Raw genomic sequence first — 18,355 nt, 5'->3', positions numbered from 1 at the left:
TACCGGTATATATATATATATATATATATATATATATATATATATATATATATATATATATATATATATATATATATATATATATATATATATATATACATTCATACATATACATATATATTCATACATAAAAACCCCGTTTCCATATGAGTTGGGAAATTGTGTTAGATGTAAATATAAACGGAATACAATGATTTGCAAATCATTTTCAACCCATATTCAGTTGAATATGCTACAAAGACAACATATTTGATGTTCAAACTGATAAAACATTTTTTTTTTGTGCAAATAATCATTAACCTTAGAATTTGATGCCAGCAACACATGACAAAGAAGTTGTGAAAGGTGGCAATAAATACTGATAAAGTTGAGGAATGCTCATCAAACACTTATTTGGAACATCCCACAGGTGAACAGGCAAATTGGGAACAGGTGAGTGCCATGATTGGGTATAAAAGTAGATTCCATGAAATGCTCAGTCATTCACAAACAAGGATGGGGCGAGGGTCACCACTTTGTCAACAAATGCGTGAGCAAATTGTTGAACAGTTTAAGAAAAACCTTTCTCAACCAGCTATTGCAAGGAATTTAGGGATTTCACCATCTACGGTCCGTAATATCATCAAAGGGTTCAGAGAATCTGGAGAAATTACTGCACGTAAGCAGCTAAGCCCGTGACCTTCGATCCCTCAGGCTGTACTGCATCAACAAGCGACATCAGTGTGTAAAGGATATCACCACATGGGCTCAGGAACACTTCAGAAACCCACTGTCAGTAATTACAGTTGGTCGCTACATCTGTAAGTGCAAGTTAAAACTCTCCTATGCAAGGCGAAAACCGTTTATCAACAACACCCAGAAACGCCGTCGGCTTCGCTGGGCCTGAGCTCATCTAAAATGGACTGATACAAAGTGGAAAAGTGTTCTGCGGTCTGACGGGTCCACATTTCAAATTGTTTTTGGAAACTGTGGACGTCGTGTCCTCCGGACCAAAGAGGAAAAGAACCATCCGGATTGTTATAGGCGCAAAGTTGAAAAGCCAGCATCTGCGATGGTATGGGGGTGTATTAGTGCCCAAGACATGGGTAACTTACACATCTGTGAAGGCTCCATTAATGCTGAAAGGTACATACAGGTTTTGGAGCAACAAACGTTGCCATCCAGGCAACGTTATCATGGACGCCCCTGCTTATTTCAGCAAGACAATGCCAAGCCACGTGTTACATAAACGTGGCTTCATAGTAAAAGAGTGCGGGTACTAGACTGGCCTGCCTGTAGTCCAGACCTGTCTCCCATTGAAAATGTGTGGCGCATTATGAAGCCTAAAATACCACAACGGAGACCCCCGGACTGTTTAACAACTTAAGCTGTACATCAAGCAAGAATGGGAAAGAATTCCATCTGAAAAGCTTAAAAATGTGTCTCCTCAGTTCCCAAAAGTTTACTGAGTGTTGTTAAAAGGAAAGGCCATGTAACACAGTGGTGAACATGCCCTTTCCCAACTACTTTGGCACGTGTTGCAGCCATGAAATTCTAACTTAATTATTATTTGGAAAAAAAAAAATTAAGTTTATGAGTTTGAACATCAAATATCTTGTCTTTGTAGTGCATTCAACTGAATATGGGTTGAAAAGGATTTGCAAATCATTGTATTCCGTTTATATTTACATCTCACACAATTTCCCAACTCATATGGAAACGGGGTTTGTACATATATATACATATTCATACATATGTATATATACATTCATCCATATGTATATATACATTCATACATATATATATACACATTCATGCATACATACATATATACAAACCCTGTTTCCATATGAGTTGGGAAATTGTGTTAGATGTAAATATAAACGGACTACAATGATTTGCAAATCATTTTCAACCCATATTCAGTTGAATATGCTACAAAGACAACATATTTGATGTTCAAACTGATAAAAAAAAAAAAAAATTGTGCAAATAATCATTAACTTTAGAATTTGATGCCAGCAACACGTGACAAAGAAGTTGGGAAAGGTGGCAATAAATACTGACAAAGTTGAGGAATGCTCATCAAACACTTATTTGGAACATCCCACAGGTGTGCAGGCTAATTGGGAACAGGTGGGTGCCATGATTGGGTATAAAAACAGCTTCCCAAAAAATGCTCAGTCTTTCACAAGAAAGGATGGGGCGAGGTACACCCCTTTGTCCACAACTGCGTGAGCAAATAGTCAAACAGTTTAAGAACAACGTTTCTCAAAGTGCAATTGCAAGAAATTTAGGGATTTCAACACCTACGGTCCATAATATCATCAAAAGGTTCAGAGAATCTGGAGAAATCACTCCACGTAAGCGGCATGGCTGGAAACCAACATTGAATGACCGTGACCTTCGATCCCTCAGACGGCACCGTGTCAAAACCGACATCAATCTCTAAAGGATATGACCACATGGGCTCAGGAACACTTCAGAAAACCACTGTCACTAAATACAGTTTGTCGCTACATCTGTAAGTGCAAGTTAAAGCTCTACTATGCAAAGCGAAAGCCATTTATCAACAACATCCAGAAACGCCGCCGGCTTCTCTGGGCCCGAGCCTAATCTAAGATGGACTCATGCAAAGGGGAAAAGTGTTCTGTGGTCTGCCGAGTCCACATTTCAAATTGTTTTTGGAAATATTCGACATCGTGTCATCCGGACCAAAGGGTAAGCGAACCATCCAGACTGTTATCGACGCAAAGTTCAAAAGCCAGCATCTGTGATGGTATGGGGGTGCATTAGTGCCCAAGGCATGGGTAACTTACACATCTGTGAAGGCACTATTAATGCTGAAAGGTACATACAGGTTTTGGAACAACATATGCTGCCATCTAAGCGTCGTCTTTTTCATGGACGCCCCTGCTTATTTCAGCAAGACAATGCCAAGCCACATTCAGCATGTGTTACAACAGCGTGGCTTCGTAAAAAAAGAGTGCAGGTACTTTCCTGGCCCGCCTGCAATACAGACCTGTCTCCCATCGAAAATGTGTGGCGCATTCTGATTCGTAAAATACGACAGCGGAGACCCCGGACTGTTGAACGACTGAAGCTCTACATAAAACAAGAATGGGAAAGAATTCCACTTTCAAAGCTTCAACAATTAGTTTCCTCAGTTCCCAATCGTTTATTGAGTGTTGTTAAAAGAAAAGGTGATGCAACACAATGGTGAACATGCCCTTTCTCAACTATTTGGCACGTGTTGCAGCCATGAAATTCTAAGTTAATTATTATTTGCAAAAAAAAAATAAAGTTTATGAGTTTGAACATCAAATATCTTGTCTGTGTAGTGCATTCAATTGAATATGGGTTGAAAAGGAATTGCAAATTATTGTATTCTGTTTATATTTACATCTAACACAATTTCCCAACTCATATGGAAACGGGGTTTGTATATATTACATATATATATATATATATATATATATATATATATATATATATATATATATATATATATATATATATATATATATATATATATATATATATATATATATATATATATATATATATATACATATATAGACACACACACACACATATATAACCCTAACCTATGGTCATGAGCTTTGGGTTATGACCGAAAGGACAAGATCACGGGTACAAGCGGCCGAAATGAGTTTCCTCCGGCGGGTGGCGGGGCTCTCCCTTAGAGATAGGGTGAGAAGCTCTGCCATCCGGGGGGAGCTCAAAGTAAAGCCGCTGCTCCTCCACATACATATACATATATATACAGGTATATATATATATATATATATATATATATATATATATATATATATATATATATATATATATATACATATATATATATATATATATATATATATATATATATATATATATATATATATATATATATATATATATATATATATATACATACATACATACATACAGGTATATATATATATATATATATATATATATATATATATATATATATATATATACATACATATACATATATATACATATATATGTATATATATATATATATATAGGATTTGATATATATATATATATATATATATATATATATATATATATATATATATATATATACACATATATTCATATATATAAGCTTATACAGTATATAGCTTGTCTTCCCTCAGCGAAGATAATAACTGGACTGAACATACACACACAACACCCAGACACAAACAAATAATGAAACAAGGATAAACCACCTCCAAACAAAATAAATTAGGCAATACAATATTATTCACAATTATCAGCTAATATCAGCTGATGGCCCATTTCTAACCTTCATTGGGACTGTGCCGTTCATCATGTAAATGTAATTTGGCTGCAGGTATTTAATCAAACGCTATCTGATGGCAGGGACGTAATTACAGCCTTTCTAAACTAACTCTTCTTCCCCTTATTCTTTCAGCATCCTTAAAATCCATCACCCTGCCTTCTCTTCTCTAGCCATGTTTAATCTTTTGTGGAGGAACTAAAGAGGCTTATAGCTTTTTTGATTCATCTAACTCAATTTTACAAAATGGAATGAGTGGTGTCGATAGAGGCCGTTATCAGCATTACTTAACAACGCAATGTCTCAGGGCGATTGATGGTCCATCAACATGCATCTCTTTCAGTACATGGCAATAAACAAACTGGCTCTTGCTGGCTTATTTGGAATCCATACCTGCAGCAGCGGCGTGTGCACGTGCGAAACGATATGAGGCAACCTCCTCCACTCCCGGATAGCGAGGCTGGATGCCATCTCCACCAGCCTCTCGATGAAATTGAGCTGCTGCTCCTCTGGGTGGCAGATGGCCAGGTATCCCCGGTGCATGTTCACCTTCCAAGCCATTTCTTTGGGGCAACTCAACTCTACCTGGAAATGTAATATGCATATATTAATTTATGCGTTTATAACTAAATAGTTAATGATCAACAATACAGGAAACTAATAATCATGCCATAACAACACCAAAAGAAAAGTGCTTGCACAAAGAAACTTTGGTGGTGTCATGTTGTGGTCACATTGTGCACAAGGAAGTGTAGCAGGAACGTGCAACCAATAGCATAAGAAAAATAAAAAAAGCCAACAGTCGACCTCAAGTGACAGGCAATACACAGTATTAGCATACAGCTAATCAGACAAAACTTAATTGTCGCATAGAGCGAACATTGGAACCACACTTACAGAATGGAGAGACGGATATAAATAAGGGAGATCATTAGCGTTATAACAGGTGGGGACGCTAATCATTATGAGAGACAGTTGTGAGTTCAAGGCTCCCAACAACAGAATGTAAACAAAAGGAGCCAAGTGGCGCTTGGAACAAAACTAGACTTAAACATAGGAAGAATACGACTAAACAAACTCAGACGTGACCCGGGCAATGGGTTATGACAGGTGTTCCCATTAACCGCAGTTCCCTAGTGGCAACAGCACTCATGCACAACCCCAAACCCCCACGCAGACACCACCATGCTTAACTGCAAGCAAGACAATTATCTTGCTGGGGACTTGTGATGCCAGTCTTTTAAACAATCCAGTCTTTTAAACAATAATGACAAAATTTAATATACTTGTTTATTCACTGGTAGAGTTGGTAACTTTCTAATGTAACATGGTTGTATCTACACTTCTGTTAAAATGTACTAAGCACTTATTTTTCTGTTGTTTGGATACTTTACATTATTTTTCTATGATACTACAAATTCAGGTAACAATCCAATACGTAGTAGTTACAGGGGCAGTATGAGCCAATCCAATGCGGATACTTCAATTTTTCAAAATAAATGAATCATTACATTTTTGATAACAATTACAATCAGACAAAAAACCCAGGGTCTACAATATCAATTAAAAATGTAAACTGTTTCCTATTACTGGCTTTGATTATTTACCTTTAAATCCCTCCTGTGTCCAGGGACTTCCTGAGATGGTAAACAATAACAAAACAACTTAATTGTTTGAAAGTAATAAAAAATATCAATCTAACCACTGTGATATAGACCTATTCTGATACTTGGTAATTACCTTCTCGTTACTGTCAAAAATGTATATCGTTTCAGCCCACCATTGCTTACATTCTAGACCTATATCTTGCAGTTGATTGTTAGGATATTGTTAGCATTTTCTCCAACAGTGTGTAGTATAGCATGTTTAACTACTCCTTGTCCTTTAGTGAAAATGATAGCCTACTTAGTTTATTTGCCACCACAGAAGCGAGGATTGCTGACTTTGCACTGTAGTGTGGAGGGACGTTAGCCGCTAGCACAGTGTGTTGAGGACGGGTTTGTTCGCTTGTTGCAGTCAAATTTGCGGGACACATCTAGAATGAGTCATCAACATGCTATATAACGATAGTTTCAAAATCTATATTGTCGACCAAATGTGTATAATTTATATCGCGCTACCCTGGTATCTACCCTTTTATATCAATGTCTCACTGCGTGAATATTCTTCTGTTCCGATGTAATAATCTACTTGCTAATTGCCTCTTCTGGTTACTCTCTGCTGTAATGTGGTTCCAGTTGGACTGCTGTTGAAGTGTAGAAAGCATGTATTCTTTTGTTGTTTCATTAATTAGCGGTTAGCATGGCTTCTCCTCCCCTTTGGACGTATTTTAACAACTCCAAAGTTAGTAGAAATGTCCTTTTTATATTATTATAAACCTGAGAAGATATAACCTACTGGATTAAAAAAGGTTGATGAAATAACAAAGCTGTGCACATTAACTTGTAATTGTTTGTTTTTTTAAAGGTCTTACTCTGTACTTTGTATTCTATTTCACTGTGTGATATTTTATTATATTGATTGATTGTATGGTTTGTTATTAACTTATGTATACGTTTTTTTATTTATTTTATTTAAAAGCCCAGCTAGTGATACATCTGTTGCATCAATTGTTTTGGAACTGTATCGTCCTTATTCAAATAAAATTGTATTCTATGATGTGTACTCACTTTAGTAAGATACTGTAAATGTATCCAACTAAAACATATTGTCTAAAGTAATATTACTGCACACGGCCATTTTTCCCTATGAAATTGGAACTGTTTCCTATCTTGTTTTGTATTTTGCTCTGTCTTGTTCTGTCTGTCTAACACTATATTGCCAAAAGTATTTGGCCACCTTCCTTGACTCACATATAAACTTAAAGTGCCATCCCATTCCTAGCTAATAGGGTTCAATATGATGTCGGTCCACCTTTTGCAGCTATTAAAGCTTCAACTCTTCTGGGAAGGCTGTCCACAAGGAGTGTGTTTATATCAGGTTCAGGTCAGGACTCTGTGCAGGCCAGTCAAGTTCATCCACACCAGACTCTGTCATCCATGTCTTTATGGACCTTGCTTAGTGCACTGGTGCACAGGCATGTTGGAAGAGGAAGGGGCCCGCTCCAAATTGTTCCCAAAAAATTGGAAGCATGGAATTGTCCAAAATGTTTTGGTATCCTGGAGCATTCAAAGTTCATTTCACTGGAACTAAGGGGCCAAGACCAACTCCTGAAAAACAACTCCACACCATAATACCTCATCCACCAAATTTCACACTCGGCACAATGCAGTTCGAAATGTACCGTTCTCCTGGCAACTTCCAAACCCAGGCTCATCAATCAGATTGCTAGATGGAAAAGCGGGATTCATCACTCCAGAGAACGTGTCTCCACTGCTCTAGAGTCCAGCGGCGACGCTTTGCATTGGACTTGGTGATGTACGGCTTGGATGCAGCTGATCGGCCATGGAAACCCATTCCATGAAGCTCTCTGCGTACTGTACGTGGGCTAATTGGAAGGTCACATTAAGTTTGAAGCTCTGTAGCAACTGACTGTGCAGAAAGTCGGCAACCTCTTTGCACTATGCGCTTCAGCAGCCGCTGACCCCTCGCTGTCAGTTTACGTGGCCTACCACTTGGTGGCTGAGTTGCTGTTGTTCCCAAACTCTTCCATTTTCTTATAATAAAGCCCACAGTCGACTTTGGAATATTTAGGAGCGAGGAAATTTCACAACTGGATTTGTTGAACAGGTGGCATCCTATGACAGTTCCACGCTGGAAATCACTGAGCTCCTGAGAGCGGCCTATTCTTTCACAAATGTTTGTAGAAACAGTCTCCATGCCTAAGTGCTTGATTTCATACACCTGTGGCCGGGCCAAGTGATTAGGACACCTGATTCTGATCATTTGGATGGGTGGCCAAATACTTTTGGCAATATAGTGTAGGTATATTTTGAAGCTTATTATGCCATTTTAGTATGTTCTCCCCAAAACCTTGCACACCTACCCTTGTGTAAATGTGAATTCCTCTTGCAGATGACTAAAGTATCTATCTATGTATTGAAGACGGCAGATGTGCGACACACATACTGTTTATTAACAACAACCCAGCAGATTTATGGTTATATTACAGCCTTATGCAATTAATATGTTGTGTCATTGTGCATGCAAATCTTAATTCAAGCTTAGTAATATCTTTGGTTGCCTTTTGTTTTTATATGGTTGGTGTATATGGTAGCATTAGCTATGTCAACACACACAGTCATAATTAAATGAGAAGCAAAGAAGGTAAAGGGTTAATTTTGAGCTATTTTGTACAAAAACAACAACATGGTTTCCAATTCATGTTGTCACACTAAGTAATCAACCTGATGTGTCTGGCTCACGGATAGAGGAAAAGGGCCTTTGCTATTGACTGAAATGCTGTGTTGATTAGTACAAAACAAACAACAGCCCCAGGGGGCCTTCAAAGTCAAACATTTATTTATACAGTACATTAGGGAGTGAAGATAACTACAGTACTTAAAAAGGGCAAGACAGTGAGAAGGCATAGGTGTGTATTTGCATTAGCTCTTAGGAAAATTACAGTGATTGGCCGTTAGTGCGCCGTTATCAGGGATAAGGCTTGATGAATGTCCTAGAGACAGGGCCGGCCTTATCAAGAGCCGCCTTTAATTGAAAGCCAGGGCATTTGGATTTCTCTTCTGCGCTAGCAAGGAATGCCTTGCTCCTCTCTGCCGCCATAAAACAAATCACCCCGCAGCAGATGGCGGGGTAATTATTCACAGGACGAAACGTCATAAATATTAGAAGGTAATAGGGCAAAAAGAAAGGTAAGGGAAAGGAAAAGACTAACAAATAGATGAACTAAGGTAAAATTGGTAAGGAAGGCATGGCACAAGAATACGGTGGGTGATATAGTGGAATTGGTGTTGCCATCCAGACAATTTAATTAGGTGTCACCTCAGGACACAGCGACTTAATGGATTGGTTCCAATTCTCCTTGAAAGAGCAAAGCAGGATTATTTGTTACATGTCAGGTACTATCACACGCTTTCCATCCGTCTATGTTTCCGCTTAGCAAACATGCAGCCAGTAAATGAATAAGTTGTAGTACCGCAACTTTTACAACCGGTGGCTATGGAAGCACTGGGCGGTCTAATATCAAGTTTACTTCCCCAGAGTAGCATGAGGTCTTTGCGGCATATAAAACACTGCACTTGATTCCAGGAATAAAATGAAGAAAAGTGCAGTGGAGTCGCTGGTTCACTGGGTTCAAACCTGCAGGCACTGCACCATCTGTGATGTTGTTAGTGGGGACTTTTGATTATACTTCTGATCCTTCCCATTTTATGTCAGCCTGTTTGAGGCTAGTGAACCGATTCCTATGTGCGGTGCAACAAATCTTAAATGAGCCTCACCTGTACCAAAGCTTCCTTCATGGCAGCCCAGTTGGAGACCCTCCAAGCACATTCCATCACCAGATAAGGGTTGGAATGGCCTTTAGATTGGCCATATTCTGTCAGAGGTTCCCACTGGTTCAATTCCTTTGAACAGCTGGACGTAGAGCAAACAAAGAAAATATTTACAACACACACTTTTGAGTTTTTCACAATTTCAGAGACTAATAAACAATGCTTTAAGTGCAGCAGAGTGTCCTGACTTTGGTTATATATTTCTATGCAGGTATTTAACTAAGATGCATACTATAACTCTTTTCTTCTCAAATAGGGAGGGGTACTGGAGATTGACAAAGAAAATGATTACTGTAATTGATCTGCTGCAGATTTTGTGAGATGACCACCTTACAAAGATAAGAAGAGCCCAGAACGTGTATTGTACATTGACAAAAAAAACAAAAACAAACATACATACTAAGGCTGAAATAAGTATTTAACACGTCACCATTTTCCTCACCAAAAATATTTCCAAAGTTGCTATTGATATATAAATTTCACCAGCTATGGGAACAACCCAAGTAATCCACTATATATACACACATATACCGTAATTTCCGGACTATAAGCCGCTACTTTTTCCCCTCGTTCTGGTCCCTGCGGCTTATACGAGGGTGCGGCTTATTTACGGCCTGTTCTTCTCCGACACCGACGAAGAGGATTTCGGTGGTTTTAGTACGCAGGAGGAAGACGATGACACAATGATTAAAGACTGACTTTTCATATACCGGTAGGCTGGTTATTTTGATAACGTACAGGCGAGCACTTTGTATTACTTTGCACCGTTGTATTATTTGTACTCTGCACGAATGCTGTTCGCCATGTCAAAGATGTGAAAGTTTGATTGAATGATTGAAAGCTTTATTGTTAATAAATGGGACGCTTTGCGTTCCCAAACAGTCATCTCTGTCCCGACAATCCCCTCCGTGGTAGCAGGAACCCCTATATACTACGGTAATTACACATCAAAACCCTGCGGCTTATAGTTTTTACGGTATATATATATATATATATATATATATATATATATATATATATATATATATATATATATATATATATATATATATATATATATATATGTGTGTGCGTATATATAGAGTCAGTCTTCCCCAGGGCAGCTGTGGCTACGAAAGTAGCTTACCACCACCAGGTGTGAATGAATGATGGGTTTTTAACATGTAAAGCGACTTTGAGTACTTAGAAAAGCGCTATATAAATCCCAGGTATTATATATATATATATATATATATATATATATATATATATATATATATATATATATATATATATATATATATATATATATATATATATATATATATATATATCAATCAATCAATGTTTATTTATATAGCTCTAAATCACAAGTGTCTATATATATATATATATATATATATATATATATATATATATAGCTAGAATTCACTGAAAGTCAAGAATGTCATACATACATACATATATATATATATATATATATATATATATATATATATATATATATATATATATATATATATATATATAAATACACATATATACACACATACAGTATATATATACATATATAAATATACATGTATATATATATATATACACAGTATATACATATATATATATAAATATACATATATGTATATATATATATATACACATAGTATATATACATATATGTATACATATACATATATGTATATATATATATATATATATATATATATATATATATATATACATATATATATATATACATATATACATATATATATATATATATATATATATATATATATATATATATATATATATATATATATATATATGTATATATACGTATAAATATATGTATATATATACATATATATATATATACTTATATATATATACTGTATATACATATATATGTATACATACATATACCGTAATTTCCGGACTATAAGCCGCACCTGACGATAAGCCGCACCAGCTAAATTTAGGGGAAAATACAGATTGCTCCATATATAAGCCGCACCCGACTATAAGCCGCAGGGTTTTGATGTGTAATTACCATAGTATATAGGGGTTCCTGCTACCACGGAGGGGATTGTCGGGACAGAGATGACTGTTTGGGAACGCAAAGCGTCCCATTTATTAACTATAAATCTTTCAATCATTCAATCAAACTTTCACATCTTTGACATGGCAAACAGCATTCGTGCAGAGTACAAATAATACAACGGTGCAAAGTAATACAAAGTGCTCGCATGTACGTTATCAAAATAACCAGCCTACCGGTATATGAAAAGTCAGTCTTTAATAATTGTGTCATCGTCTTCCTCCTGCGTACTAAACCCACCGAAATCCTCTTTGATGGTGTCGGAGAAGAACAGGCCGTTGTATAAGCCGCACCGTTGTATAAGCCGCAGGGACCAGAACGAGGGGAAAAAGTAGCGGCTTATAGTCCGGAAATTACGGTATACATATATATACATATATATATACTGTATATATACATATATATATACATATATATATACTGTATATATACATATATATATACATATACATATATATATATATATACTGTATATATATATATATATACATATATATATACTGTATATATATATATATACTATATATATATATACATATATATATACTGTATATATATATATATACTATATATATACATATATACATATATATATATATACATATATATATATACTATATATACATATATATATATACTATATATATATATATACATATATATATATACTATATATACATATATATATATACTATATATATATATATATATATATATATATATATATATATATATATAGTATATATATATATATACTATATATATATATATATATATATATATATACTTCTCACTTTGCTAGCAAGAAGTTGGTACACTTCAACAGCCAACTTGGACCCGCATATGGCGAAAAAGACCCGAAAAGACGCTTCGTTCCACACCCCTTTTCACTTCGTGAGGATTATGAGTCATTCTTCATCCAAACGGGAACATATCAATATCCTAAAAGTCGGCATCCTACTGAAAGAAGATATACACTAAGTGATGTGTTATTATGTTTGTTGGCTCTCATGAAATCTGCAGTGAGTAATAATCAGTGATGTTGCTCAAGAAAAAAGCGAACGTTGTGATGCGTTTGTGAAATTAATGCACGGCTGTATGCTTAAAATGATCAAAATAAGTAAATATTACATGTTATTATTAAGCCTGCTACTACATTACATTACATTACATGTATAATTACAGCGTGTATATAAAACATTGATGGAATTGTTTTTCAGCGCTTTATTGGCAGTATAGAGTGACTCCGATTTGCTCGCAATTATTTATTAGTTAGAATGCATAAAAAAGGAAAACATATGTGTTCTGGTCTTACATAAGGATTGTGAATGACAGGCAACATTCTAGAAAAGGTGGATAATTATTACTATATGTGCAATGCAAACAGTGGAACTTTGAAATTGAGGTACCGGTAATTATTTATTTGTTTACCAATATTTATTTTGTATGTATTTTAATTTCCAAATGTCTCAAAAAATTGCTTGGATTTTTCTCGAAAGGTAATCGAGAATGGCTGAATAGTGCAAGGTTTTACGAAACGACAACGAGAAAAGCAGCTCACACTCCAGAGTTGAAGAATGCATGAGTTTGCAGTGATCACTTCGCTAAAGGTTTGTTTGATATACATTTAATGGTTATTATTTCCCATTTAAGTATTATCCTGGTATTATTTGTAATTCTTTAAACACATGTTTGCTACAAGTGTTTCGAAAAGCACCAACTCTGCATGTCTAAATAAAAGAAAGCAAATGTGAGCAAGACCTAAAAGAGTGAATTGTTTTACTGAAGGCAACTTTCAGCACATACACATTGTTGACATCTATAGTAATATTATGATAAAGACGCAGAAAAACATGCTACTCGTAAACAATGCATGCAACAGACACAAACATGGCAGTGACGCAAAGTTAAATCATGAAATGCAAGCTTACTTGAGCAAAAACGATGTATATTTATCCAGGAGAGTCTTGATACCAAATAGTAGAATTAGTAGAATGGCGTCTGGAGAACAATAGTTCGATATGTCTGGGAACGCGACCGTCGTCATTTATCCTTGATATCACACAACAAATCTTTTTTGATGAGGTATAGAGATCTATTCCACTGCATAGTTTGATTTTTTTGCTCGTACTGTATCTGCTTTTTGAAGAAAGATTTAAGCCTCTTTTGTACTCAGACAGTTTGCACGCTGCACAACAGGCATCTTAGCTTGGTTGACCACCACTGGTTTTCACTTCCAGAAAGAAGATGTTGTAATACAAGCAATACCACAAATAAACACTGTTTTGGGCAATAGTAAATGAAATACTGATGTTACAGTTTCTTTTTTTGCAAAAAACATGATTTTCTCTCGCTAAAAAAACACATTCCTCATTTACTAAAATAAAGGTAGCACTGCCATAACATATAAAAAAATTAAAAGCTTTGTTACAACACTGTTTGATCAGACTTTTTTAAATGTACCAGTAATGACAGGCCTAAACCATTTATATGTAGAATAGTTGATTTTGATCTGAATCAAAGTAGTTACCGTATCCAGTGATCTTCCCACAGCTGGTACTCAGGAAATATGGCAGGAGACACATTGTTCCTCTCGTGCTCTTTTCGAGCCTTCTCCATTGCTTTCTCATAGCTTTCCTGGGCCTGTAAACACACAATATATGAACAATACTGTGAGGAAATACCTCAACGATGGAAGAATTAGATTCCGATTTAATTTCACCTGTTCAAAGAAGCCATGCTGCTCGTAGGCAATGGCTGTGGCAGTTTCAGGGAACTTGCATCTCTTCTGCCACAGGCCTGCCCACATGTCTTCTTCTTGAAGCAAGGAATAGAGCTCTGCCAACGAGTCCAGAATCTCCTATAAAGACAGAAAAAAGCATGTTTACAGCAGGATGCTAGCAAGCAAACGCTATACCGAGACCTCACCTGTTGAGGTGGCGTGATACTCTCCTGCTCATAGACTTCTGTGTTTTGCTTCGGTTTGCTGTGCAGGCTCAGGCCCTTTTCAAAAGCCTGCTGCTCCAGCATTAGTGTGGATCGTAGCCACAGATTGTGTGTCTTTCCCAAATACTTGAGCACACAGGGACGGATGGGAATAGGGGGCACACACTGAGACATGGCCTCCACAAAACAGTTCAGTGCACTGGGTTGGCAGTCTCTTTGGGCTTGGTGGCTGCCGCTGCACAAGAAGGGACTCATTTCCCCTGATAATGCCTGTAAAGGTAAGCAAATTATATTGATAAACGCATGATTTTTACTTTTAAAAAAAGGCTACAAGAACAGCCCATCAGGATACAAGGAGTAAGTTTCCATTTAGAAATATAGATCAATGTAAGAAAATGCGATTTTGACGTTCAGGGCAAAACAGCAATCAGCACATCCTCAGCAAGCAGATGGACTGTGGTGTTGATCGCACACAAACATAACACACCCACATAACACACCAACAGAAATAAATGACTAGAATTTGCAGTGCCTATTGACAGCATTGAATATTTAATGCCTTGGTGGTCCCTTTAATTAAGCTAGTAATAATGAAGACCAATTGGTCAGCGCATTACTCCTTCAGAGAGTAACGACGACATTAAGAACATTCGCTTTCATCAGAAGTATTAAGCTGTCATGCAATCATGTGATAAGGAGCATCAAAATAAATGTGTGTGACTTGGAAATCTGTCACGTGAAGAAACATCTCTAAAATTCTAATGAGAGCATATATCAGATACCAAAAAGCTCAATCACTTCAAATCAGGGCCTTTCAACCCCTTTTCAAAATACTCCATATTCATTTGGTTAGTTTAGCTCATTAAAGCTTTCCTTCCTCAGCTTCTAATGTTCCTATTTAGTGCAAATGAATATGCCCTCATTAGGCAGAACCATGTCTGTTGGGATGGCCAAGGTCGAGGTCATACTTGTGTGCAGTGTTTCCCATACATGTATGTAAAACATGTATACATATACATGTGGCGGTCCACCACAAGTATATACCTGTATATACTTTTCTTCCTTTATTTCTTAAGATTTTGCGATACAGGAAGGAAACACTTCCTCTTACAGGTCGATGTATGTGCTGTCATCTGACAATCATGTTCAACAAAACATTGACTTTTGTAAAAATTCGAGTTTGAGGTTTATAACAGGCTTCTGTTGCTAGTTAGCACACACGGACACAGACACAGTGCTGAGGAGCTGACGAGATCTGGAGTGCAACGTTAGTGGTTAATATTTGTTTCCAAATAGTTTTTGTGACTGTATAATAACTAACATAACGCATTTGCAGATTGTAGTTTAAAATAATCGCAGTGCTAATTTTTGTTAGCCTGTCAATTGGATCGTCCATTGAATGTTAGCATTAAGCTAGGGCATAAGAACCAATACTGTATAGTTGCCTTGCTTTTTTTCCCCAGTTCATGCCAAACTGTATTGTTGATTTAACATGATTCTTAAACTTATGTGCACTTAATATGTATACTAAGGTTGTTTCCTGGTGTGCTCAGTTTTACAGTAATTCATTGTGGAGAACATCACTACACAACCTCAACTTGGAAGTTATTTTCATTTTTTATTTGAAGGACTGTGTGCATATGTGCCAAATTAAATTCCAACATTTTGGGAGGGCAGAATAATAAGTATATGTTAATAAGCCAGGGGTGTACAAACAGCAGGCAGACGGTGTTACATTATAGTAATAAAATAAGCAGCAAAAATTAAAACTACAGCAAAATGATATAATGCAACAAGAAAAAGATATGTTGATACTGATTTGCCATTTTAAAGAAAATACACCCACCCACCCATCCATCCATCCATCCATCCATCCATCCATCCATCTTCTTCCGCTTATCCGAGGTCGGGTCACGGGGGCAGCGGCCTAAGCATGTAAGCCCAGACTTCCCTCTCCCCAGCTACTTCGGCCAGCTCTTCCCGGGGGATCCTGAAGCGTTCCCAGGACAGCCGGGAGACATAGTCTTCCCAACGTGTCCTGGGTCTTCCCCGTGGCCTTCTACCGGTCGGACGTGCCCTAAACACCTCCCTAGGGAGGCGTTCGGGTGGCATCCTGACCAGATGCCCGAACCACCTCATCTGGCTCCTCTCGATGTGGAGGAGCAGCGGCTTTACTTTGAGCTCCTCCCGGATGACAGAGCTTCTCACCCTATCTCAAAGGGAGAGCCCCGCCACCTGACGGAGGAAACTCATTTCGGCCGCTTGTACCCATGATCTTGTCCTTTCGGACATAACCCAAAGCGTATGACCATAGGTGAGGATGGGAACGTAGATCGACCGGTAAATTGAGAGGATCAATACAGTGTCCACATTACTGAAGACGCCGCACCAATCCGCCTGTCAATCTCACAATCCACTCTTCCCTCACTCGTGAACAAAACTCTGAGGTACTTGAACTCCTCCACTTGAGGCAAGATCTCGTCCCTAACCCGGAAATGACACTCCACCCTTTTCCGGACGAGAAACATGGATTCGGACTTGGAGGTGCTGACTCTCATCCCAGTTGCTTCACACTCGGCTGCGAACCGATTCATTGAGGTCTGAGGATCCTGGCCATTAGGACCACATCATCTGCAAAAAGCAGAGACCTAATCCCACGGCTACCAAACCGGATCCCCTCAACGCCCAGTCAGAAAATACACCCATCATAGCTAAGTATACAAAGTATGCAATTACAGCATTTTGACACCGGCACATCCGCACCCCTGACCAGACCCCCAACATTGCCTGTTTATGGGAAACACTGGTGTGACTGTTTTTAGTGTTTTGAAATGGGCATAGGGCCTTCTTCACACTGCTGGTGAATTCCAATATTTTTGCCCATAATGCGACCTGTATCGGATTGTTTCATGTCAGTGTGAACATTGCAATTACAAATGTTTTATATCCGACCTTGGCCTCTTTCGTATGTGGAAATAAATGCGTCCTCAATTTGAATGCTCCCGTGCTCCGGTCGCATTCATCCGACCAGAATATCATCAAATAGCGATAAGCGTCATAATTATTCGCTAAAATAGACGGTTACAAAATAAATTGTTGACAACGGAGCAGAAAACAGGTGAATATAATATGATTTAGAGATTCATCTGAAAGTTGTACCACTACTGCTCGCCCACAGACACTCTCTTCAAGCAGACATCAAAGCAAATTACCCCATAAAACTGTAAAAGCCAAATTACTTGTCCTCTTTCTTCTTAATCTTCTATGCAATGATTTGGTTCAGAAAATGTTGACTTTGACTGCACAAAATCCTTGAAATGTGCCACAAATGTGCCAGTACTGAGACTGACAAGAGCTGAAGCCATTTTTACTACTGAAAACACTTCAGTGCGTGCGACGCCATGACGACATGTACGCATGCAGGTCAGATTGCACTGACATTAGAAATCAATTTTTTTGTAATGTGAACGGCCACTAAAAAAATTGGATTTGACAAAAAAAATTGAATTGGACATCCGACCCTGTAGTTTGAACGTAGCCTAAATGTAATTTAAAGGGGAACTGCAAAAAATCAACAGGAAA

At 37.3% G+C, this 18,355-nt stretch overlaps 1 protein-coding gene across 2 annotated transcripts in view; it reads right to left on the bottom strand.

The window, feature by feature from the left end:
* Positions 1-18,355, bottom strand: part of trrap (transformation/transcription domain-associated protein) — a 157,327-nt gene that overhangs the window by 47,489 nt on the left and 91,483 nt on the right. For both annotated transcript variants that reach the window (XM_062056086.1, XM_062056088.1), the window contains 5 exons: positions 14,756-15,043; positions 14,550-14,687; positions 14,358-14,470; positions 9,697-9,832; positions 4,691-4,882 (listed from right to left, as the gene is read on the bottom strand). In XM_062056086.1, the coding sequence (XP_061912070.1) occupies positions 4,691-4,882; positions 9,697-9,832; positions 14,358-14,470; positions 14,550-14,687; positions 14,756-15,043 (867 nt within the window). The remainder of the gene's footprint in view (positions 1-4,690; positions 4,883-9,696; positions 9,833-14,357; positions 14,471-14,549; positions 14,688-14,755; positions 15,044-18,355) is intronic.

This window comes from Entelurus aequoreus, linkage group LG08, assembly GCF_033978785.1.
Source record: "Entelurus aequoreus isolate RoL-2023_Sb linkage group LG08, RoL_Eaeq_v1.1, whole genome shotgun sequence".
NCBI classification, from domain to species: domain Eukaryota; kingdom Metazoa; phylum Chordata; class Actinopteri; order Syngnathiformes; family Syngnathidae; genus Entelurus; species Entelurus aequoreus.
The sequence above is the reverse complement of the archived record's forward strand: the minus strand, read 5'-3'. Positions and strand labels throughout refer to the sequence as shown.